We start from the raw sequence: 26,364 nt of genomic DNA, 5'->3' as shown, positions 1-26,364 counted from the left end.
TCCTGCTTTATGTCTGCAGTCAAACATTTCCTCTGCTTCTCTCAGCTGAACTAGGCTTGGTTTCGTTGCCTTTAGTTTGTTTTTAGGCGTCGGCTTGCAGCTTCCAGCAGTAAAATCATCTTAATGTGTTCTTGGTGTTTTTAGGGCTTTGTACTGGATAGTTGTCTTAGTAAATGTGGTTCTATAGCCACCGTTAGCACATGGTGCTACTGTGTGCAGTGATTAGTGGATTTGGTGCAGCTGAGTTGTCTTTATCTTGGCTGTAGTGAGTCTTTAGAGGTTTTTGTCAGAGGTCCAGAAGGTAAAGTTCTTGTCCGATTCTCTGTTTAAAGAGGTTCTCTGGTAGGCTGCAGGAGATTTTAGTGTTTGGTTGTGCTAGTTTGGTTTTTTACGGTTTCATTTGGACGACTATCTTGAGGCTCCTCCATGTGGTTTAGTGAGCTTTTCTGTAACAGTTCTACAAAGAAACCTGCAGCAGAAGAGACTTTGAGAGTTTTTAGGAAGTTCTGGGAGTATGCGTTCTGGAGACCAGACTTTGGAGCAGCAGAAACATTTGTCAACAATTTGGAGCAGGAGAAGGTGAGCTTCAGAGTAGAAATGAGAAAGAAACCTTCTTGACCTGTGTGGTGAGGTCCTGTACCAAGAGTTTGAGCAGGTTGTGAAGAGTCTGTAGTTCTTTGTCTGAAGCACAAAAAGACTCGACTCATTAAAGGAGAAAACGGGAGATGTTTGTTTCTTCTGTCGCTTCTGCAGTTTCCTTAGACTGAATATCAAGTTTCTATTTAAATGATTTACTATGTGAGCCCAAGAAGACCTCAATAAATTCCTCCATCCTCTGGACAACATATTTTATTACCATGTTTATTTTTTTTAATGTTTTGAGTTTAATCATAGTTTAGCATAGTTTTTTCTCTTTGCTGTTTAGTTTTGTCATCTGTGTGAAAGGTGCTAACAATAAAGCTGAACTGATAAACTGAATAACTGACTAACTCATGATTGTGACAACAGAAGTATTTTCCACTGTGATTTAAGGGTTTGTTTCACTTTTAAGGTTGGGGTTAAAATCTTGGCAGAAAAAAGATTATAAAAATAAACTAATTAAAAAAAACAATTAAATCAAAGGAAAAAGCATTAAAGACAATGAAACTTTTAAAAAGAAAATTAAACATTAAATACAAATAAATTATATTAAACAGACAAAATATTTAATTAGGTAATTAAAGAGAAGATACAAAACATGTAATTATGAAATTAAATTAATTTTCAAGACAAAAATATTAAACATTAAAGATGAAGTATTTTTCATTTTCCAGAGGATATTCCCCAGAGGTTCTAACCTTTGTTACAAATGTCAAACTTATAAGGGGGCATTCATTCATTAGTTTTGGTCATGTGAGCATATCCAATCATTTTGGAAAGATGTACACTCTCTGATCCAGGAAGTCACACATTTTACTTTGTCTCCTTCATTTTATTTTCTATATCAGACACTGCAATCTTTTTTGATGCAGACACAAGGTCCTTGTTAACAGTTCTGTCATTTCTTGATAAAAAAAAAAATTGTACATTATTGCGGTGGTCTGCTCCTCAGCTCCCTGCAGTTGATATGTGGTTAACAGATTTCAGCTTTCCTCCCGCTGGAAAAAAAAACTGACGATCTGAATCATAAATCTGAAGACTTCTGGAGAGTCTGGCAACAGTTACAAAAGCTTTAACTTTGCCTGTGTTGAGCATTAACGTCTAACTACTTCCCTTTAACTAGAATTATGCATTAGAAATCGAACATTTCTATATGGTCCTACCAGTTATTTCACACTACAGGTATAAAGATGACGCACATATTCTAAATGGTTGCATGAATTTGCATCATGCTTCCAAATACTGGATCTTAAAAATGTGCTTTTGTGGTGCCTGTACAATGCACATACCTGTGTCATGACATAGCTTCACTTAGTTTTCCAATTTGAAAGCACAAAATCCAATCCTTTGCTGCAAACTGACAGCGTGTCTCTTTGTGAGATAAACCTCACTCGGTAAGGTCAAAGTGTCAGGTTTAGCTCCAGCTCTTCTAAGTGCACAGTATAGTGGCTGTGTAAACGGACACAACTGGTTTCTTTGTAGAGGACAGGAAAAGGTTTCGTCTTGCCCCACAGAAACAAGAGGAGAAAAGTAGAAATTCGGTTTCCATCATTGCATGCGGCGGACGTGGCAGCGTAAAGCTTACTCTTTGTCTCTCACCACACCTTACTGACTTTGTGTGCCTGTCTCATATATCAGTTTAGCCAACAGATGGCCTAGATTTGGTGGTTTGCATTGATGTGTAGTGTTGTAAAATGAGTCTGTCCTTACCTGCATAGAATTTTGCCAGTGTAGGTAGTTTGTCTGCTTGCTGTCATGTCATGCAATATTTTGATCGGATAAAGCAAAAGCAAGAGTTTTCTGTTGAGCTCAGAAAAGGTTGTTCAGTTTCTCATGCTAAAATAAACATGAGAGGGTTCCTACATTTGTGTGTCTATTTAATCTGAAATAAATCTGTTCTAATGGCTACCCCTGACATCCGAAATGAAATTTGTTTGGTTTAACAGTTTAAAATTCTAAAGTTCAAATTGTAATCTTGGCCATTTTTTCTGCACAATTGTAATTTTATCTTTTTGGATTATCAATTCACTGTTCTGTGTCTTTGCGATCACATTATATTATTGCTATTTAGCATACATAAAGTTTAATATATATAATATAATTACTGAACCTTTCCACTACTGTTTATCTCAACAAGCTGCTACAATATTTGCATTACTGTCACCTCAATCAACCTGTCACTGTGTTGCACTGTCGTCAGTTCATAGGTTGATTTTTAAATATTTCATTCAGCGATACTTTAATTTATTTATGCTTTATTTTGATTCTTTATTAATATATGGCGCTAATAAAAAGGTGTGAGAGAAACATCTTTTCAGTTCCTCTGTATGTCCTAGATATATAGAAAAAGTGACAATAAAAAACCTCAATCCTATTCTTCTATTCTTAAAACAATATGCTGTTTTACTGCTGTGCTATTCTGTTTGTATTGGGCCAAAACAGGAGTGTCCTCCCGATGTCATTGCAAATTCTATTTTCTCCCCATTTCAGACAGAGCTGTCAGTAGTCAGATGTGGAAAAACTGCTCTGAGCGTTTGTTAATGAACTCTACATCAGCTGTGACATCTGGGAGAGAATTGGGTCAACTTATGACTGGAATTTGTAAGACTCTGGCCTCATTGGGGGATCCAGAAAACAGCTTGCAGTGGATCAAAAGAAGAGTGATGACATGATTTATGTCTCACTTAATGAAATGGTACACCCAAAAGCCTGTTGCTCTCAGTATGTTTCCCTCGCAACAAAAAAAAGAAAAAAATCCTGCTCATTTTACTTTCGCTTTTTTTTTTGTTAGTTTTTTATCTCAGATTTCCTTTTCTGGCTACGATTCATGTCAAAACACATGCTTTCCATCAGCTGTCAAATGGAAACTCTTGCTTTAACAGCCGTGACTCGGGTGTGGCCTGAAATATGAAACATATTTCCGATTTGTAGCCCTAAGAAAGTACCTCAGCAGACTGTTCCGGTCTATCCGTCTTAACTGCAGCGTGACAAGCGTGTTTTTCAGGTGTCCCCAACTGTCATTTTATGTCATCACATCACTGTCTTCGGTGATTATCAGCAGCATCAAGGGGTGTTTTAATTTCCCACATGGTTTCCTCAGAAAATTCCCCACAGATGTGTTTGTGCACTGTTGCTGGGCTCCTCCCTTGTTGTTTGGATGTGCATCAATGTGATACCTACTTGCAAAATAATGCGATCGATTCAAAATGTCACAACTGCTGTCACCCTTGACATACTTCTACCAAACTCAAACCAAACAGGAATGTCTTCAGTTGTTTCTCTTGTTCCTCCACTTTCTAACTTTATATGACACATTAAATAATCTCTGTGTTACACTACCTCTTTGTACCTCCTGGAATTCTTACCCTACAGCCCCAAACATGTTAGTTTCCGGGAAATTTCAGGTGCTTTTAAGTTTTTGAAAGCACTAAGATCGCATTTACTATGGGATTTCTGGGAAACTTCATTGCCTTGTTTACTGTATAGTGTTTCACCCATTGCCAGTCATGTGGCTTATCAATGGATTTTGAACAAAACTGGACTCTATGGCACTAATAGCATGCTATATCAATCTGTGACTATGGCCAAACAATACTTTAATAGAAGGATCATTGTTGGTTTTGGTCTTGTGACAACAATAACCAAAGCACGTTTCATGCATACTGTGGCTAATATAGTCTTATAGAAAACATATTATGCATAGCATCTAAGGCAGGGGCCTGAGACAGTGCTGGACAATATATCAATAGATTTGACAAATTTAAAATTAATAGGAAATTGCATAAATCACAAAATTGAGATATGTTCTTTCACTTGCCGTCTTTCAAACAAAACCAGCACCAGCGGCCAGAAATATCCCTGGAGTCACAACAGTTTAGCTTAAGCTGTCAGCATTTCCTCCGAGACACTGGATTTGTGACTTTGCTAGTCAAAACACACTTAAATATTGGCAGCACATCAAATTAAGATAAGGTTAAAGAAAGCAATTAGTGATAATAATGGATGAATTTTTGTTGACACAAGACTGAGAACAAGATTTAAACATTTCACGTATCAGCCAGCCGCAACCTACCGCATGTTGTGACAAACCAATAATAAACTTTTGGCCTAATGTGTCTTTAAGTATAAAAACGACATGACATGTGGTATGCATCGGATCTTTTATTTGAGACTTGAGACAATGAATGCGTGTTGAAGTCAATGTTACAAAACTGTATTGAGGACGAGACTGCACTTGTTTTATTGACCTGGCAAAGCATGACTTGGAGAAACCAAATACTACAATACTTGCATATTTTTAGGTTCTAACACCACTCATGATCTTTGTCGGTATAAGCCATATGCAGCATACTTTTGGCTAGACAACTATGTTTCATCGTGATCTGCACACTGCCATATTTAGTTGAACATCTGCATCTCTAGCGTACTTCTGATGATCTCACTCCACTTGTCCAATAGTTATTATTATTGGTTTGGGTCAGTGTCATATCAGTGTTTTATGATCAGTGGCGGACATCGTGGCGGACTTCTTCCTCATCTTCCATTTCATCTTCCTCATATTCACCTATTTCATCAGCTGTGGCATCCTGGTACTGCTGATACTCAGACACCAGGTCATTCATGTTGCTCTCAGCCTCAGTGAACTCCATCTCATCCATTCCCTCTCCAGTGTACCAATGGAGGAAGGCCTTGCGGCGGAACATGGCAGTGAACTGTTCGGAGATCCTCCTGAACAGTTCCTGGATTGCGGTGCTGTTGCCAATGAAGGTGGCGGACATCTTGAGGCCGCGGGGAGGTATGTCGCAAACTGCGGTCTTGACATTGTTAGGAATCCATTCCACAAAGTAGCTGCTGTTCTTGTTCTGCACACTCAACATCTGTTCATCCACTTCCTTCATCGACATTCGGCCACGGAAGATGGCTGCCACCGTTAGGTACCGTCCGTGACGGGGGTCGCACGCTGCCATCATGTTCTTGGCGTCAAACATTTGCTGTGTGAGCTCTGGCACAGAGAGGGCACGATACTGCTGACTGCCCCTGCTAGTGAGAGGCGCAAAGCCGGGCATGAAGAAATGCAAGCGTGGGAAGGGCACCATGTTGACGGCCAGCTTTCGGAGGTCAGCATTGAGCTGGCCGGGGAATCGGAGGCAGGTGGTCACCCCACTCATGGTGGCAGACACCAGGTGGTTCAGGTCTCCGTAGGTTGGTGTAGTCAGCTTCAAAGTGCGGAAGCAGATATCATACAGGGCCTCATTGTCAATGCTGAAGGTCTCATCTGTATTCTCCACTAGCTGGTGGACAGAGAGGGTGGCGTTGTACGGCTCTACCACAGTGTCAGACACTTTTGGAGAGGGCATGACACTGAAGGTGTTCATGATGCGGTCAGGGTACTCCTCGCGGATCTTGCTGATGAGCAGCGTGCCCATTCCTGAACCGGTTCCTCCACCCAGGGAGTGGGTGAGCTGGAAGCCCTGGAGGCAGTCGCAGTTTTCAGACTCCTTCCTCACCACGTCCAGTACGGAGTCCACCAGCTCAGCTCCCTCGGTGTAGTGACCCTTAGCCCAGTTATTTCCTGCTCCACTTTGACCTGCATGATGTAATATTTAAAGACAATTCACGATGAACAAGTAATGTTTTTGCTTACAGGTACATCTATAGGTTCTTAATTTGTGCAAAATATATCGACTGTTTGCCATGAAATTTTGCACTGACAGTCATGGTCCACAAAGGATAGCTCCGAAAGACTGGTGATCATGCGAATTTTCATCTGGAACCATTAATAGGTTGATATTTTTGATGTTTAGTGACATGTTTTAAAACCATAGGAATATAGGAGATTTTTCATACAGGAAAAATCTCAATGATTCTGCATACTGACTTTTTTTTCTAGCATCACCACAAGGTTAATGTGTGTAGTTTTGAGTGAAATTAAATCAACAATTGAATGGATTGCCATAAAATTTGGTACAAAGAGGAATGTTCCCTCTGATAGCCTTATTTGTTATCATCGGGTCAAAGTTTCATTTTGTCCAACTCTTATAGGTTAAAGACCAAGAACTCAAAAAATTGACAAAGACATTGACAATTAGGCAATGTTACAATGCTAACAAACTAAACAGCACAGTGAAACATTGCATCTGCTGAACATCAACATGTTAACATGCTGACATTAGCATTTAGCTAAAAGTACCAGTGTGCTCAGTACGGCTTCACTGAGCTGCCAGCAGGGATGCAGCTGCTTTCTGATTAAAATCTGGCAGCCCAAATCTTTCTCCTGATCTGTAATGCATTAGTATAAGATGTATTACCCATCATCAATTTCTTATAGATTATTCATGATTCTATATTTCCTGATGAGTAGAAATGGGTATTCATCATGTAACACAATTTTTTGACTCCCACAGCCTCATTTGTTACCAACACTGCAGCAGCGGTAGATTTTTTTTTTTTTTTTTTTTTTTGCTAAGTCACCACAAGAGCTGTCTCAGTCTGACACAACTACACACAGGCAATGCATCACACCACTGGCACATCACTGAGAGACTGCAGAAGCTTTGTGCTCGGAATACACAATTCTGCGCAGTGCTCCCAGGTGAAACTAAGCACAGCTTTACAGGATGTGACAGCGGACGCTGACATGTGCGGATGCCGTATATGCAGTTGGTTCAGGATGAGTGGCGACACTCAGATTTATTGTCAACTCACCAAAGACAAAGTTGTCAGGCCTGAAAAGCTGTCCAAATGGGCCGGAACGAACTGAATCCATGGTTCCTGGTTCCAGGTCCACCAGGATGGCACGGGGGACGAATTTGCTGCCTTTGGATGGGAGGATAGGGAGGGGTTGGGAGAAGTAATGGATGTAAAGGTGGAATAAGATGTCAACAGTCTCAGTGTCCATGATGAGAAGAGATTCTTTACTATAATAACTACTGTGATCTAATGTAAATATAGCAATGCTGTCTGCTAATGCCCTAGTGAGGATAAAGTGGTGTATAGAGAATGGATGGATGGATGGATGGATGGATGGATGGATGTCTGCTAATGTAATCTTTTATGTCAAAAGCCTTTTGTTGAAAGCATACTAGACTGTACAAGCTGGTTATTAAAAGAATGCGCTCTACTATTTGTTTCTTTTACTTTACTTTGCTCCACCCTCTCTGACGGTCGGTGACCCTTCTTACAAGCAAACTGCTGCAGCATGCTGCACAGCTTTTTCCAGACCAGTGGGGCTTTCGAACTGCTGAGCTCTGCAGAGTGCATTCAAACAAAGATGCTGTCTTCTCTCAGCAATGCCTCTCTTTCCTCTCGTCCTCACTGCTTGGGTTTTAAAGCTGCTTGCTTGTGTAGAAAATTAGCCATCTGTCCTCATTATTTTTAAAGAGAGCTTCATTGTTAAAATGTTAAATCCACATGCAGTGGTGACCCAGTAGGTGACACTGATGCCAGCATGCAGCATGGAAACAAAAGATCAATATTGCCTGATGCTAGGAAATAAGACAGGGGTCGACATTTGTGAATAGTGATTTTGCAGTGTGGGCTTTCTGTGCAGGCCAAAAGCGGATGAGTAGGCACTGTTTGATCCCAATCCTGGGTAAACATGACTCGAGATGACTTGTCCCTCTCTAAAAACATCAGTGCAAACGCTGAAGTGCAAAAGCGAACTCTGCATAATTACTGCACCTATCATTTGTCATACTGTTTGCCTGCTTAATGTACAGCGGCTGTGAGCAAAAACACAGGATGCATTCGGAATGACCTTCAGCATGCCACACCAACAGAATCAGACACTGAGGCGACACCAAGGCACAGAGCTCGGGGTCAGCTTTATAGAGAGACTGCAGATACCTGTGCTCCCTATAGAGAAAGATAGAGAGGAGGGGGGGAGAGAAAGGGACACAGAGAGAGATATTTTAGCAGGTTCACTGTCCTAATTCTTTTTTCCTGCGCTCATAGTGGGACCTACTTTTTCCATAGCAGCTAAATTAGTGACATGAGCAAACTGTGGCGTTCAAAAAAGGTCTGTGAAGCATAAGGCCATGCATGAGCAAAATGGAGATTGTGATGTAAACATGTTGCTTATTCGAAACAAACTTGGACATGTTTTTTGTTTTTTTGTTTACCTGACGCTTCATTGTAGTAGACATTTATCCTCTCCAGCTGCAGGTCACTGTCACCTTGGTAACTGCCGGTGGGATCGATGCCATGTTCGTCACTTATCACCTCCCAGAACTAATATTACACAAACACATTCCCATGAGCTTCACCTGCTGCGGTGATTTCGCAACAGAAGACGCTTTTATAGCATGTGCGTCAGGCCTGGTTTCAGTTTTTGCGCATCTGCTTGGTGGCAAAATGACACGCAGGGCTGCAGCCACGGGCTCCGAGCAAACCCCAGCCGGACTGAACCACACCCAATACATATATAAGATATTAATAGTTAATGTGAAACTTTTCAAAAAGACATTTTTATTCCTTTCTATCCAAGAGATGCCAAACAAATAATTTAAACGACTCCATTCGATCAATTCCTCCTAGACAGAAATGTCTGGGAAAAAATAGCACATGTGGCATTGAAACTCAGATAATTCTCTTAATTTTGCCCCTTCTTGGATTAAATGATAATAATGATGTGCTACCTTCGCCCCAATCTGGTTTCCACATTGTCCAGCCTGGATGTGAACGATCTCCCTCATGGTGAGCTGCGGATGCGGGCACAGAGCGTCCTTTCTCGACTTGTCCGGCGTCCACTCTTCAGTCTCTTACCGCTGTGTTTCTCAAAATCAGCGCTTGCCTCATTTCTAGGGGGCGAGCTTCGAGCCGGCGAGATAGATAAACGTGCTGCTGCTGGTCGGATGACGTCGCACTCAGCGCAGCATCCCCAGCATCCCCGTCAGCCAATAGGAGCGCCGCGGTTTGATGCAGTGGACCACAGGATCGTGCCGCATCATCCCCCTGACATCACCCTGTCCCATGCAGGGAAAAGGTTGCCTTTTTATTCGCCAGATTGAGGTTGTTCAGGCAAATAAAAAAAGAGAGCAAAAAAAAATCCCTGTCAGGAGGAGTGTGATCGTAATACTGCAGACAGTTATAGACCCAGAGCTGTCTGTTATGTTCAGGAAGCTCAAGAACCTGTTGTATCAGACAGGAGGTGGAAAGATATATCTTTGTATTTTGACAATTCGAACCTCCTTGTGAGTGTTTTAGTTAAAATTTAGGTGCTTTTATGACAAAATGTCACTAACTGGGCTGCATTGATTTACAAAGGGGGCTTAAAATGAGCTGAGGCATTCCTCAACCAGCTCTGCAGAGTTCAAGACACTGTAGTATGCTTTTTCTTTAGGGCCCTGCTTCAGGTTTGTTCTGTGCCGGTTCGTTTGCAAAGAATATGCATCTTGTAACCATGATAGTAACTGCAATATTGAACATGTTAAAACTAAGCTTTGACTTGAGACCTCCCTGTAAAACAGAGCTTCAAAATGGGGTAAAAACTCACCTATAGCAGGGCTCTACGGATGGCAAGGTCTAACAGTTGCCCCAGTTACTACTACTACTGCTACTACTATAGTCTATAATAGATGAAAGGTTTTGCATGAATTATGGTGCAATTTGGTAAAAACATGCCTTGTTTTCCAACAATAAATCCAAATTACTGGACATTAGATCCGGCAATGGAAATATAGTGCATGAAATATAGTCTACTATGATTATGGATGAGGCCCTTTGACAGTTGACTGCTCTGCCACACTATGTTGTGCAAGTGCAGCTTTAACCTGAATAATTTACAATACGATCTGTGAAAAGTTGCCATATAATTAACAACTCACCGATAGCCACAGTTGATCAATAAATAGTGGTTTATTTTAACAACAGGTATGGCTTATATACAAGTGCATTATGTCTGTTAAAACAAGAAGAAGAAGAAGAAAAAAAGAAATTAAACCAAACAATTGGAACTTATAAATGGTACAATCCATGGTTTTTACATTCATTCAAATCTCCACTCAGAGATTTATAGTCGCACGGCTGAGAGAAGCAAAACCTGAAATGTGTACACCGGGTGACTTTGTGTCTCAGAGACTTGCACGTATTTGCCAAGTTCAAAACAAGTCTCACCAGTCCAGTGCTCTGATCCATGATCCTTCATCTTGCTGAAAGTGGATGTTTCCACACACTTACTATTTACAAAGGCAAAACCCAGTCTCTTTTTTTTTTTTGTTGTTGCTTTTTTCGCTTTTTCCAACTTGTGCCTACCAGTCTACTCTATTGCTGGTGCTGACATTGCTTTGGATTGCTTTCACTGAACTTTAAATTTACTCCAAATAAAGTCAAACTGAAGGGATGTAATCGATCCCATCAGCGCTACGGAGCTGCTGCATGGGAGAGAGTGGAAGCAACAGATCTCAGAGAAGACACTGGTAGTATTGTGCTGTCACTGACTTTACACTGGTGTTGAGCAGGGGTTTTGGCGATACACGATTCAATTTCTGCAATACGCACACCGAGATAGAAAGACCGACACTCACGGACAACAAGGACTTGGAGAAATGTGAAGCTACTGACCACTGCAGTCAACCCACTCTCTACTGCAGATGCCAAGAATTCCTTATTAAATCCAGCGTCAACACCCTTCTACTGCAAGAGTTAGCAGTAATTTCTGTATTTTTTTCTTTTTAAAACCCCACTCCATTTTCCCTTTTTTTTTTTTTTTTCCTTTTACTGTCAAGACGCCAAGCTCCACCAAATCTGACATCATATGATTGCAGGTCATTGTGCTTTGAGGCGTAGCAGCACGGCATACATCGACATTTAATGATCGTGTGAATATTTCAGTAATAGTAACGACATGATGATCTATTAAAAGACCACTCCGAATCAATCCAAATTACAGCGTTCGGCCTTTGATTCAAGCTGCATTTGAGGAAAAATAACAACACCAGGTAGGTTTGCCGAGTCATTTAAATACCTTAAGATATGTAGCCTTTTATCAGTGCGCTTTGACAAAAGCAAAACTGATTTTATTTGTGTGAGTAAAGTACCTGTAGGGTTCTTCATAAGCGTACCACAAAATGGTTATGAAAAAAAAAAAAGGCAGCAGCTGTCAAGTCTGGTGTTGCGTTTGACTCCTGAATGACATCTTAATAGATCACCAATTCTCCCTGGATACATGTAATATGAGATACTGTAAGAGTTTTCATCACATTTGAAATGACAAGACATCATTCAGTTGGCTCTAAAGGTTGTACAGTACAGTGTAATCATCATTATTATTATTATTTATCATCATTATCATGAGGATTGTTGTAAACAGTGGTATATCCATAATCACACCTCTTTCTTTAGACAAATATTACAACCTCCAAAGGTGCAGACATATCTGAATCAAGTATAATGCTGTCCACAGATGGACTCGGACTTTGGAAGTAAAACCGCTTCCCTAAGCACGAGTCAATTGAAGAATATCAATAGGCTGATCTACCTGTAAGGATGCGACCTGCATTTTAAAATGTCATTTTGACAAATGTATGAAGTATTGCCTTTTTTTTCAAGGTAAACTTAGTTGTGCGTGTGACCGTATGAATACAATAGCATACATGAACTATGTTAATGCCAGAAAATGATTTGGAAAACACACTGAAGGTTTGCGACGGTCGGCAGTCACATCAAACATTTTCCTCGCCCATGGGTTTCATTTCAAAAATAGCTTTTTGTCCTTTTTTTTTTTATGAAAAGATTTGATAGTTTTGCTTTGCTGACACGTTCACAAGAATTTTCATGCTTTTTGTCCCCACTGCAAAAAAATAAAGTGCCACCACACTGCGGTGCCACAAATACTGTAAGAATGAAGTATAGCTTTGTACAATAAGGGCACGCCATGGGAGATTAGTTCAAATAATACTTTGAATTAAAAAAAAAAAAAAAAAACAGAATCAAGCTCAACAACTAATTATCCATTTACTTACATTATTACATTTACAAAAAAAAAAAAAGCATTTGCATACCGTAAATTTCATTGGCAGAAACGGTTGGAAAAATAAAAGTTTCTTCAGACCAACAAAATACGGGTCATTGTTTTCACTAATATCACTGCTCGTACAATGAACCACGGAAGCAGTGAAGCTCTATCTCATCTTCGATTCCAATTCCTCAAATGGTGATAAAGCTGTCAGTCTTCTCTTGTACTTCAGAATCTTGAAATAGGGTTTGTCTGATTCGCTTCAATCCACATACAATCTATGGCAGGGGACAGTACTAAACAGGATTTCCCCAAATAGGCAAATACTGTATCGCTACTCATGTTTTGGCACTATATCTATTTTGAATTTTGGTCAGGGTAGTTTTTGGCATGATATATATTTTTCTTAAAAATCACCCCAATTTGGATTGTTTACCTCAATAATGGCAAAAAGTACTTTTTGTAACATTCAGATTTTCTTGTGCATACAGGTAAGGCGACATTTTTTTTATACAAATATGTTAGACGGACATTCAATTTGAGCAAAGGTACCAGTGATTTCTTCTTTTCTTTTTTTCTTTTCAAACATCTTTGCATTTCTTCACTAGTGCTGATGACACGTCTCAGTGATTGTGGGTATAGTTTGAAGTCTCTTAAAAACAACAGACAATGATTTCCCATTCATGTACATCAGAGTAGTTTATACGCTGGTGATTTTCCAGTGACATTCAATGAAGAGCAGAAGTTACTGTCACATTGTCACGAACCAGCCTGTGGCACTCTCTCTCTCTCTCACTTTGCGTGGTCTCATTTATTGGCTAAATGCACGAGGGAGGGGGCGGGCGTTAAGAAGCTCTGTAAGACTTGTCTACTCTACTCCAGGTGGGAACAGTCTTCATTAAGTGCCTGAAGTCTGAGCAGGACAGTTCTTGCCATCCCTCCCCCCCTTCTCCTGTGGTTGTCATGTGGGTGGATGCCTCCTGGTGCAGCGCTTAAAGCTTCATTTCCTGGTGACAGCGCTGCATCATGACGATGCCACGCCGTTGACAGTGTTGTTTTCTGTGCTGGCACTGTCCCTGATAGAGAGGACACCAGAGTCTATGGGGGAGGACACTGTGCAGTCCATTAGAGAGGAGGGAGTTGCTTCTGTAGAGGCTGAATCTGTGATGGAAGTCAAATCTAAGACCGGGGAAGCAGCTGAATCTGGTACAGTCAGAGCGGTTGATTCTGGAGTGGAGGTATGCGCAATGTCTGTGACGGGGAGAATGGTAGGAGCCGGTGCAGAAGTGTTGACAGTATGTATGATGGGGGGAGTGGAAGAGTACGCTGAGGGCATGTGGCCTGAGTCAATGGGTGGAGGAGTTGCAGGAGAAGGTGAAACAGGGGGAGTAGAGGAATGAGTAGGTTTATCTTCAACATATGGAGAAGGAGAATCTAACGGAAGTTGGGAGGCTATGACAGATAGTATGGAGGAGTCTCTAATGGAAGGAGAAGAAGTGGACTCATCTACTATTTCTAACTGGATAGGAATGTCAGAGTGTGAGGTAATGGAGGGCGGGGGGTGAGCGGAAATGTCACAGTCTGTGATAGGAATAGGAGAGGGGGTGGGGGATGGAGGAGGGCTGTCATTTATAGATAGAGTAGGGGAGTCTGCTAAAGTGGCATTAGTATCCTCCGGCAAAGGTGGGTCGGATGCTGCGTCGATGTCGTTCCCCAGCGGGTTCGGAGATTCTAACGTGGAGCTGGGTGGGGGCTCGATGATGGGTGTGGTGCAGATCAATAAAGAGGTGGGGATGTTTTGAGAGATGGAGGGAGTGCAAGTGTCCATTGAAGTGGCAGCAGCAGCGCCTGCCTCTTCTGTGGGGGACACACCAATGTCATTCGTTTCAGGAGGGCTAGAATCCGTAAGTGGCTCAATCACATCCAAGACTATTGCTGGAGGTTCGTCTGCATCGGCTAAAAGTGGGTCTGTGACACATGGAGCTTTTTGTAAATGAATGGAAGACAGCAGGTTTTCTTTAGTGGCATGTATGACGCCGTCTTTAGCTGGTCCTGTAACCGGGGTCGTAGGTGTGGATGAAACCGAGTGACCGTTGGGGTCTTTAGGCTCAGGCTTTATGGGGTACATTTCCATGAACACATCTCCGCCCGACGGGGCGGTCAAATCAACAGCCGAGGAGGCGGTGGAGTCCATGGTGGACACTGCCGTGGCAGCTGCCTCGTGGAGTGGTGTGTCATGCACTCTGGTGTAGTCCCTGCTGCTCTCAGACTGGGGCAGCAGGAGGCGCTGTTCTCCAGGTTTCCTTGGAGGGAGTAGCGGCTGGCGAGTGTAGCTCTCGCCGTCAGCCAAGGTCTCGGGGAGTGGCTGGTAGCGTGTCTCTGGCAGCAGGAGAATGCAAATGATGCAGATGAGAGTGCAGCAGGCAAAAATGATGTGGTGAAGGAAATAGCCCTTCTGATTGTGCAGTTCCATGATGGGTGCAGTCAGCATGCCGAAGCCAGCGCTGGCCAGGACCAGGCCCAGACCACCACCCCTATAGAGAAACACAAAATTATTACCCGAGAGGATTTAGGGAAGATTACATGCACTTTAAAACCTCCTACTAATGCAAAACAATCTGTTTAATTAGATTCATTCTGACCTAAGCACTGCTGCTGTAGGGGAACCTCGGATTTCTGTCTTCTGTTCTGTCATTTTATCAAACAGCAGCAGAGAGTGCTGCAGTACCACCAAACACCCTCCACAACATGCAGTCCACTCCTCTCCTGCCATTGCCTAAGTTCACCACCAGATGGTGCATTTCAAACACTGTCAGCAGAACAGCACCCCTTAAATAACATCACCTAATGAACATCAAGTGCTGTGTCACATATTCTCAGAGGGGGTGGCTAATTTGCACAAGACGTGGATTACATTTCACACTGAACTGTGAGAGTCTGTTTGTCGAGCAGTTCAATAATTTCATACCCATATTAAACAGGAGGTGGAGCAGATAATCCATCTGCAGGTTGCTTTGTAATAATGAAAAGAAAGCACCGCATCGGCCGAATTACAAGCAACTGAGAACAATACAATAAAAAGCGAAGAAGAAGAAGAAGAAGAAGAAGAAGAAGAAGTCTTCAAACTGTGCAACACGTGTCAGCCTGATGACTTTTCTGATGAGTGGGAGCACAGTTTCCCACATTTCCTCCCCCGCCTCTGATGGTACAGTCCCGGCCTTTTCGGTGGGTTTACCTGATCACAGTGGGTGTGATCTCAGCACAGAAGAAGATGCTCAGGTTGCTGACTGCGTGGGAGGAGAACATGCCGATGATGGAGAAGGCGACGGAGAAGTTCTTATTCAGCGTATCTGAGCTATCTGCAGACGAAGCAGGAGACACACACACACACGGAGCAATTTACATTCAGCGCCCACGGTAATCAGAGAAAGGACAACAGTCTGCACATGTGTGGACTGGGGGTGGGGGGGTGGGGGGGGAATCTTCTCCTCCTCAGAGGTACAGAGTTTTTCACATTTAATTATTTGCCTAAATTGTGAGTTCTTCTTTAAAAAAAAGATAATATTGCAGTATTTCAGCTGTACTTAGTATGAAGAGAATAGACAATGAAATGTTGACAATTCAAAGGGTTATCAAGAAGGATGTATGGAAGCAAATAAAAGCCAAAATTTTTAAGTTGTATAAGCAACGTACACCAAATAATTTATGCTAAAATTTAAAGAATACTGAATATACAGCGTACCAAACAAAGAAATCACAGTGGTGTAATTAAAACTTGAAAAAAACCTTCTGGAAATGAGCTGTTAACCATATAAAATTATAGATTTCAAGATAAATCACCTCAAATGAATATACTAGAATATATAGAACATATATGATAAATGTGTCTATTATCACTGAAGCTTTGAGAAACATTCAGGAATTGTCTCATGTCAGGTCTTTCATGTCATTTTAGAACATATATTCACAATTACTACTAACTGCAGAGATAACTTTGTATATAATTAAATAGCTGTCAGCACGGACGTATATTTTTATGAGTTTCCGAGAAACAGGTTTGCAAACAAAGTGCCACTTTAGTCCACAGATGGCTCGAATACAGCGTTTTATGAATAAGGCATGCTAAAGATGGCATAGCCAGGATCAGAGGAGGCTGCTCTCTCATCAGCTCCTGCTTCCCACAGAGAGATTAGTTTGGAGAGAATAAAGAGACTGATAACAGGAAGGAGCAGTGAAGGAAGGCTGGCGGTGAGTTCACTGTTCGCTAACAAAGAGGTGCATCCTCTTCAACACAAAAGGGATAAATAAGTGAAAAGCTAGCCATAATTACATCTCGGACTTCATTATGTGTCTCCGCAGGGCTTGTGCACGCCTAATGAAATACTGCAGGATGTCTGCATGCAGCACATTTTCTAAAAGCTCATCAACACAGTCCAGCACAACGAGTGAGTCGAGTCAATTCACATGATGAAAAGAGAGGGAGGTTTGTAATTGTGATAGTGGGAAAGCATCCAAGCAAGCAAATATTGATCAGTGTAATTCCTCAACTCAAACGTCACCAGCACACATGACCTTAATAGAAGAGAAATAAACAGTTGATCCTACCTATATTCAGATGTACGCTGTACTTCCCCAGTACTGCAAAAGAGATCAACAGATGTGTGTCAGTGAGAAACACAAAACAGAAAAATCATGACATGCACTCAGACAACAAACTCAATCAGGCTTGAAAAATATGCACACATGTTGAGCAAGGCTTGTCAACACGGTGGAACAACATAAACAATTTCACAAGGGAACCAGAAACATGAGCATAACCTTGGTGTGTTGACTCAGGTTAAACATTAAGTCGGGCCCATGTGTAACTGAATAAACTGGCGTGTACCGTTTTGATCATCCTGTACTTTTCGGTACACATTGACCGAAACAGTGTAATCATGTCGGCTTACTTCATAAGAAAAAGCAGAAGGTAATGAAGCTCCAAACAACAAGAATGAATTGCATGTATATAAGAGACAGGATATAAAGTGCAAAAATGTGTCAGTGCTGGAAGTGTCAGTCTTTGCTCAAACATGTGCACTTGTGAACCAAAGATATCTACATTTGGAGCACATTTTTACATCTTTGTAAAGCACAAGTGTTGTAAAAGACATGAGCAGTGGCTATGTTCTATTCAAGAGTCCCGGTTCATATTAACAATGCAACAGTGAGGAGGCAGCACAACGAAACTGAAGCAGCTGAACGGAATTCAGCAATAATAAATTTCACAAATTAATCAGAAGAGCACTGCGTTAACCTAAAATATTTTCAAATCCCACCTCTGTATTTCCTAGTTATGATGTACACTTTATAAGCAAGTCATTTACACCTTATGTGGTGCAATAAAAAAAAGTTGGGAGAATATTCCTGGTACACAGGGCGGGCCACAGTGCTATCAAAAGTGGATCCCGTGTTACACTGTGATCACAAGCAGAAGCCTATTTGTGGTTCCTCCATGTCGTAGAAACTACAGCAGAGAAGAATACAGACGAGCCCAACTTGGTGTTAAGGATCATCACTGGTTATAAGAGACAGATGTGCAGCTACCAACAAAGGAAAGAACAGCAGTTTTCACAGTGGAAAGGCCCACATCTGATAAGGCGCGTCAGGTCAGGAGCACACCGGGAGCATCCACTGCAAAAACTCAAACTCTTACCAAGTCTGTTTGTCTTATTTTTAGTTCAAATGTCTCATCCCACTCGAGTTAAGATAAATTCTCTTAACAAGTGGCATTTCAGTAAGATAGAGGGACTTGTTTTAAGACAATGCATCTTCAATATGTTGTTAAGTTAAACAATCTGGAAATAATCTTGTTTTGAGTTGTATTTTACAAGAAAACTCAAAATAAGTTTAACTCTCCTGTCGTCCTGTGGGTCAAATTACCCCGTTTTAAAGTTTGAAAATGTGGAAAAATATAGATTTTGACAGTGAAACTTCTGATGTCCACATTTTCGCGAAATTTCTGAACATTTTTTGGTGGAAAATAAAAAGTTAATACAGCTCAAATTAGGAGGTTACATGAAAGCAAAAATTTATTTTTGAGTGAAAAATTACTATTTTTTTAAAACATATTTAGCTTATTTTAAGACACCTAAGCTTGACAATCCTGGTAAAATATAGCTTAAAATAAAATTTCCCAGCTAATTTTAAGATCTCAATATTCTAAATATCACATCTTATTTCAAGACATTTTTTCACTTGTTCTATTGGCAGATTTTTTCCACTCATTTCGTGGTAAAAGTTCCTTGAAATAGGTTTTTTTTTCTTGTTTTGAGAGGGGCATTTTTTCCCCGTGTGCATGTTGTTTTGTTCAACATTCACGTGGTTGTGCGTTGAAATGTAGTCCCACAGGGTCAGGCTGTGACGGCAGAGTTCTACTGTCCTGTTCCAAGGTGTCCAACGGAGAACATTGGGTGCAGATGAACGGAACTGTAGCGTGATAGCATGTGGGTACTCCGCTGTGTTCCCGGTCACGGCGGTGATTACATAACTCCATCGTCACTCCCCACCTGCCCTACTTATTGCAGTTGACTCATCGTGACTTCTTCCTAGCGCCCGAAATGATGTTCAAGTTAAAGGGTTGCTGTTTTGACAGTTTCAGACATTCAGCTTCATCACAGATTCTGCCAGACATGTTTACATAGCGGGACTTCCAGGGTGGAAGTCAGACAAATTTAAAGCAGATGTAGTTTTTGATTTTTATAGGCACAGTCTCAGAACTTATTGATCGCAACACAAATACCTTGCTTGTCCTATCTGAACATATACAGTAATGTACAAAAAGTTGTGGTTTATCAGGAATTACATGCTGGGAATAGTTTCTTAGCTAGTCCAGGGTTCTCTTTGCTTGCAGTCTTTGTGCTAAGCTTAGCTAAGCTAATCGCCTCCTTGCTCTAGCTTTACATTTAACACACCTGAGAGTAGCACTGACGTTCTCATTCAACTTCTGACAGAAAAGAAAATATGCCTATTCCACAAAATGCCCAAGAACTCCTACAGAACTGGAGGGTTTTGTCGTCAGCAGATTAAAACACATTCTTGGAGTTTCTCCACTATTCAGAACCACCCATATTAAAATCCAATAAAATCACATCATAGTGGTGTCACTCCTGAAGAATGAGTAGAAATTCCCTAATCAGAGGACATGCGTTTTTCATAAAATACTCACAGTTGAGCAGGCCCAGCTGCAGCAGTGAGGCCAGGGCAGTGATGATCATGAACATGAGAAGGCCACCACGCCGGCCCATCAGGCCCACAGCGGGGCACAGCGCAATGCACGATGCCACCGCGATGCCCGCCATCGTGTAATAGTCTGCATAGAAGTTATGGAACATGGTGGTTTCCATGGCTTCCTGATCCATCATACTGCGGGCGAAGCAGTGGTGGATCCCATAACCGGTTAGCCTGGACGAAGAGCAAACAAAGGCAAAATATCAAACCGTACAGCGGTTGAACGAAAAGACACTGGACTTAAGATGCAGGGTGTAGGCAGCATGAAAAGAATACAAAGAAGTGAAGGGCGAACACAAAAGTAGAGAAATGAAATGGTATAAACAGTAACAGAAGAAACCGATCCAAGCAAAACGAACAGATAGAGACGTTGACCGCAGAGGAAAAGACATAATTCAATGAGTCACGTTTTTCTCTCACGTGCATATCTAGAAACTGCACATATGTAAACACTGACTTATTGACACAAAGGAACACACCTACAAGCACACGAAAATACAAGCAAACACTCACACCCACCCACCCTCCTGGTTGTCTAATGTTTCAAAAGGACAAAGCTCATGTAAAATTTATGCTAACTTAGGGGAGTCAGGGACACCGTGCACTGAAGTAGAGGTAAATCTGGGCCTGCTTAGCCAGAGATGAGGTCTCAGATGGAGAGGAGGGAGAGGAGAGATCCCACTGGAGGGGAACAAGAGAGAGCAGCACAGATATGGAAGGACAAAAGAAATGAGGGCTAAAGATCAATGTTGTATCGAGCCTCCAGGTTAATAGTGGCACAAAATGGCGGCTCAGACTGGCATTGCTCCCTGTGCACACTTACAAGCGCATTTTTTAATCTCCGTTTTCAGATCCTCATATGCGCATTAACACCTTGACAGAGAGAAATCCAAACAGGTTTCTTGGTACTAATATGTAACATAAACACTTACGAGTTGACGCAGAGCACAACAATGTTCTTCCACAGGTTTCTTGTCCCGACCATCTTCACAATGCACGTCTTTTTGGGCTTCTTCTGAAGAGCTTTTTGTAATTCTGGAAACAAGCAAACACAGAAATAATTTTTTATAGAATCACAAACCAAAACAACACAAAAATATATATCATATTTATTATCTATACAAAAAAGTCAAAAGTAGTAATGGTGAAAGCAGTTAGAGTTGCTTTACATACAAAACGATTGCAATAATTTCTTGAATTTGGCTTGTGGTAAGAGTAAAATGAGTATTATAAATCAATATACTTACGTGCATAAAACAAAACAAAAATATTTGAGACTTTGATAAAATATTAATTAAAAAATACCTAAACCGCAGCTATTAAAATACTTGCATGCTCCAATTCCTGTTAATAAATATATTCTAGCAAATGCATATCAATAATTCAGTGTTAAGTCAATACACACTGACCACTTCATTAATGTCTCCTGTGCAATGTAATGCAATCAAACAACTCTACATTTTCAGCGTTTCATAACTGAGGTTCACTGTTGCTGAAGCTGTCCGTCATGTGTTGTTCACCCCATTTACATGCCTGCCCCTGACGAGGGCAGAATACTACAAAAACAATCCATTAAATGCACTGCAGTGAAACGACCTCCATTATACTCATAAATGAAATTTCTGGCAGTGTCAACAGCAAGAGGAAATTTATAAACTTTGGAGACGAACTCCTGGCTGGGTTCTTGTACTGGATTGCATTATCCTGTATGAGGGCACCTTGGTGTCTATCCACCAGGCCCAACTCAAAGGCGAGTTTGACATCTGTCTGGGTTCTCGAAAGAGTCATGTGAGGACAGCGCTGATTTATTACAACCACTGAGAATTCCACATGCATTTTTAATGAGCGCGCTTCATCCCTCGCAGCTTCGTCTCCTGCTGCATCGTGAGGCAGGTATGACAGCGCTCGCCGAGGGCAACACCCTCGAGCCGCCGGTGATATGTGACGTGCGGATGTTTTGGTACGAGGCCGCGGGTTGCCACAGCGACGTAGCTCGGCTTTGCGGTACTGTATGTGCACGTTGACTCAGGCATGTGACAGCATTCCACACCAGCCCTTCAAGTTTATCTCTGATAAAACCCCTCAGGCTTACCAGTGATTCCCCTTGGCCAAGTTACAAACCCTTGTGTAAGATTATCCTCACTCAGATCTATGTAAATCACACCGCTCACTTTCCAAAGGAAAGGAAATCAGTTGTTACACATGCATCAGTCATGTCTCAGTGTTTGAACACTGCAAAAATGTAAAAATTTGTCTTATTTTTAGTCTCATCCCATTTGATGTCAGATAAATTCTATTAACAAGTGACATTTCAGCAAGATGGAGGGACTTGTTTTAATACAATGCATCTTAAATATATTGTAAAGTCAAACAATCTTGAAATTATCTTGCTTTTTTTATACTTTATTTGAAATTATCTTCTTTTGAGTTGAATTTTACAAGAAAATTCAAAATAAGTTTAACCCTCGTGTCATCCTGCAGGTCAAATTGACCTGTTTTAAAGTTTGAAAATGTGGAAAAATATATATATATTCACAGTGAAACTTCTGATGTCCACATTTTTAACATTTGGGAAATTTTTAAAAATTTTCTTTGATGGAAAAAAAGAAATGTTAAAAATGTTTCTTAAAGAACATTCACATAAAAATCAACCAAAATCCAGCGAAATTCGCTGGATTTTGGTTGATTTTTATGTGAATATTGTTAAAGTAAATATTAGAACTTTTACTAATATATATGGAATCACTTCAGATATTTTTTTGATTTTTTGGAAGATTTTTACTCATTTTTCAAAATATTTACAAGAATCTTCTTGCCAAATTTGAGGGATTTTTTTTTTAAAATAAAACTTTTAAGGGAATTTTTTAAGGAATTCCTAAAGGTTTTGCAAATATTCAGAAATTTGAAGAATTTTTCGCATATTTTGGGGATTTTTTTCACACAAGGAAACAATATTTTTTTGGTGCCTGTACACACGTGGACAAAATTGTTGGTACCCCTCAGTTAAAGAAGGAAAAACCCACAATTCTCACTGAAATCACTTGAAACTCACAAAAGTAACAATAAATAAAAATTTATTGAAAATTAAATAATCAAAATCAGCCATCACTTTTGAATTGTTGATTAACATAATTATTTAAAAAAACAAACTAATGAAATAGGGCTGGACAAAAATGATGGTACCCATAACTTAATATTTTGTTACACAACCTTTTGAGGCAATCACTGCAATTAAACGATTTCTGTATTTGTCAATGAGCGTTCTGCAGCTGTCAACAGGTATTTTGGCCCACTCCTCATGAGCAAACAGCTCCAGTTGTCTCAGGTTTGATGGGTGTCTTCTCCAAATGGCATGTTTCAGCTCCTTCCACATATGTTCAATGGGATTCAGATCTGGGCTCATAGAAGGCCACTTTCGAATAGTCCAACGCTTTTCTCTCAGCCATTCTTGGGTGTTTTTGGCTGTGTGTTTTGGATCGTTGTCCTGTTGGAAGACCCATGACCTGCGACTGAGACCAAGCTTTCTGACACTAGGCAGCACATTTCTCTCCAGAATGCCTTGATAGTCTTCAGATTTCATCGTACCTTGCACACTTTCAAGACACCCTGTGCCAGATGCAGCAAAGCAGCCCCAAAACATTACTGAGCCTCCTCCATGTTTCACCGTAGGGACAGTGTTCTTTTCTTCGTATGCTTGGTTTTTGAGTCTATGAACATAGAGTTGATGTGCCTTACCAAAAAGCTCCAGTTTGGTCTCATCTGTCCAAAGGACATTCTCCCAGAAGCTTTGTGGCTTGTCAACATGCATTTTTGCAAATTCCAGTCTGGCTTTTTTATGAGTTTTTTTCAGCAGTGGTGTCCTCCTTGGTCGTCTCCCATGAAGTCCACTTTGGCTCAAACAACGACGAATGGTGCGATCTGACACTGATGTACCTTGGCCTTGGAGTTCACCTTTAATTTCTTTGGAGGTTGCTCTGGGCTCTTTGGATACAATTCCAACGATCCGTCTCTTCAATTTGTCATCAATTTTCCTCTTGCGGCCACGTCCAGGGAGGTTGGCTACTGTCCCGTGGGTCTTGAACTTCTGAATAATATGAGCCACTGTTGTCACAGGAACTTCAAGCTGTTTAGAGATGGTCTTATAGCCTTTACCTTTAAGATGTTTGTCTATAATTTTTTTTCGGATGTCCTGGGACAATTCTCTCCTTCGCTTTCTGTTGTCCATGTTCAGTGTGGTACACACCTTTTCACCAAACAGCAGGGTGACTACTTGTCTCCCTTTAAATAGGCAGACTGACTGATTATGAGTTTGGAAACACCTGTGATGTCAATTAAATGACACACCTGAGTTAATCATGTCACTCTGGTCAAATAGTTTTCAATCTTTTATAGAGGTACCATCATTTTTGTCCAGGCCTGTTTCATTAGTTTGTTTTTTTAAATAATTATGTTAATCAACAATTCAAAAGTAATGGCTGTTTTTGATTATTTAATTTTCAATACATTTTTATTTATTGTTACTTTTGTGAGTTTCAAGTGATTTCAGTGAGAATTGTGGGTTTTTCCTTCTTTAACTGAGGGGTACCAACAATTTTGTCCACGTGTGTAAATGAGGACATTAGGAAGGTTAATACATCTCAAATTAGGAGGTTACATGAAAGCAAAAATCTGTTTTTGAGTGAAAACTGCTTTTTTTTTTTTTTTTTTTTTAAGAATGTCTGCCTTATTTTAAGACACCTAAGCTTGACAATCCTGGTAAAATGTAGCTTAAGATAAGTTTTCCCAGCTAATTTTAGGATCTCAGTATTCTAAACATCATAACTTATTTCAAGAAATCTTTCTAAGCCATCTTTCACTTGTTCTATTGGCAGATTTTTTTCACTTATTTCAAGGTAAAAGTTCTTTGAAATCAGTTTTTTTCTCTTGTTTTGAGAAGGACATATTTTCCAGTGAAAAGGTTCCTCAGCTCCTCTTCTGTAGCGCTGGTAAAGTACATTCAGTGCCGAACAGTGGATTTTGTGCTGAGCGTTTGAAATACTACTCGTACCTACTAGTGCTGTAAGGGTTGGGGACGATCTGTTACTATAAAAACAAGAGAGGATAAATTAACGTCTATGGCAGTTTTTTCCCCCTAAATGCTGCATCGGCACACAGTCCCTGAGTTTTCAAAACGAGCAGCCAATTTCACACTGAGTGGTTCCTCTTAGAGCCTTTTCCCAGCAGTGGCACATTGATAACTACAGTATGCATTGGCAGGAGGAAAACACAAAAAAGAAGGGACGCTAAAGAGTGCTGTTAAAGCTTAAGGCAATCTGCAACGACTTCTGACAGCACAGTACATCCTGCTGTTTGCCTCTGGCTCATCTACTGGGTACAGACAGTTAACCGGGGGGGCGGGGGTCAAAGTGCACAACCAGCCTCAATTTGCCATCTGTACACCACTGTCGGCTCATGTCCACTCATCCAGGCCATAATGAAATTAATGAACGTTTGAGAGTGTCATAATGTAATGTTCAACTGTTCAACACCCACTGCTACCTCTGTAGTGGCATGTTACTATGGTAACAAGACGGGAAATGGATATAACCTTGTCAATCTGTCTTATTTAAGAAAGAACAGCTGGAGATACAAATGGACACCCTGTCCTTCAAAGATAAGGAGAAGCTTGGCAGACAGCATCGTAGACGGCTATAATGACACAAGGTGCGTTTTGGCAAAACTATCAGTACTGCATACAACAATCAGACGGTAAAACACAGCCTTTTAGTCTTTGAATGAATGTTGATGGACTACGTATTTACCTGTGAGGATGTTATCTGTGTCGAGCTCCATGTTCGCTCGATTCTTCTTTGCTATGTGTCCCATGATCCACTTGGAGCGGCAGTACTGCTGAGTGGCCAGCAGCCAACGCAGTGACTCAGGGAAGATCCTGTCAGAAAGATGGGGGATGTCCTTGTTAATATGACATGAAAAATGAGTCAGAATAAAAAGAGTCCTGCTCTTAGGAAGCTGACTGAAATCTCACTTAGTTAGAGGGAGCAGAACTACATCTTGTCTTTGTTAAGCAGCACGCAATTTCAACACATTTTCAATAGTGATGTATATTTTAGCAAATAGAACTGCAATGGAAGGCTAAGATTATGAATTGTATCCAGAACAGGATATCAGACCACCATATACAGGTACAGCTTCACAGCCGACGTCGTTCCCTGAGGCTGTGTTCTTATGGTACGCTCTGTTAAATGGTATTTGTATTACATTATGCTGCACACTCTGAGCAGTCATGTATCTGCACGCAGAAAGAGTGCAACGCTCTCATGAAGACAGTCAGTGAAACAATGCCATGTGTAGCAGTTGGTTAAATGTCCATGGAACAGGTGTCTACACAAATTAAAGTGCAGGTTTCATCTTTTTTTTTTTCCTTTTGTGCTGGTGCGGTTTGCAGTCGTTTCCACAAATCAGCAAACTTAGATCACCTGCAGGGTTTAAATCTGCAGCCCAGT

The 26,364-nt window shown here is 40.9% G+C and overlaps 2 protein-coding genes across 3 annotated transcripts in view; both read right to left on the bottom strand.

Annotated features, from left to right (window-relative positions):
- Window positions 1-4,785: 4,785 nt before the first annotated feature.
- Window positions 4,786-9,500, bottom strand: LOC110966660 (tubulin beta-2A chain-like). Of its 2 annotated transcripts, XM_022216092.2 has the most exons (5): window positions 9,276-9,500; window positions 8,760-8,868; window positions 8,485-8,493; window positions 7,345-7,455; window positions 4,786-6,226 (listed from the first exon to the last, which is right to left on the bottom strand). In XM_022216092.2, the coding sequence occupies exons 1-5, from the start codon at window positions 9,330-9,332 to the stop codon at window positions 5,142-5,144; spliced, it is 1,371 nt and encodes a 456-aa protein (XP_022071784.1). In that variant the 5' UTR covers window positions 9,333-9,500; the 3' UTR covers window positions 4,786-5,141. The 2 variants fall into 2 exon arrangements, with proteins under 2 accessions (XP_022071784.1, XP_022071785.1); XM_022216093.2 differs by lacking the exon at window positions 8,485-8,493.
- A 975-nt stretch (window positions 9,501-10,475) lies between these two features.
- Window positions 10,476-26,364, bottom strand: part of LOC110966657 (solute carrier family 22 member 23-like) — a 46,239-nt gene continuing 30,350 nt past the window's right edge. The window contains exons 5-10 of the mRNA XM_051953224.1: window positions 25,663-25,790; window positions 20,794-20,896; window positions 19,800-20,035; window positions 17,198-17,230; window positions 15,828-15,951; window positions 10,476-15,126 (exon numbers count right to left, since the gene is read on the bottom strand). Coding sequence (XP_051809184.1) covers window positions 13,617-15,126; window positions 15,828-15,951; window positions 17,198-17,230; window positions 19,800-20,035; window positions 20,794-20,896; window positions 25,663-25,790 — 2,134 coding nt within the window. The 3' untranslated portion in view covers window positions 10,476-13,616. The remainder of the gene's footprint in view (window positions 15,127-15,827; window positions 15,952-17,197; window positions 17,231-19,799; window positions 20,036-20,793; window positions 20,897-25,662; window positions 25,791-26,364) is intronic.

The sequence above is a fragment of the Acanthochromis polyacanthus genome, chromosome 9, assembly GCF_021347895.1.
Source record: "Acanthochromis polyacanthus isolate Apoly-LR-REF ecotype Palm Island chromosome 9, KAUST_Apoly_ChrSc, whole genome shotgun sequence".
Lineage (NCBI taxonomy): Eukaryota > Metazoa > Chordata > Actinopteri > Pomacentridae > Acanthochromis > Acanthochromis polyacanthus.
The sequence above is the reverse complement of the archived record's forward strand: the minus strand, read 5'-3'. Positions and strand labels throughout refer to the sequence as shown.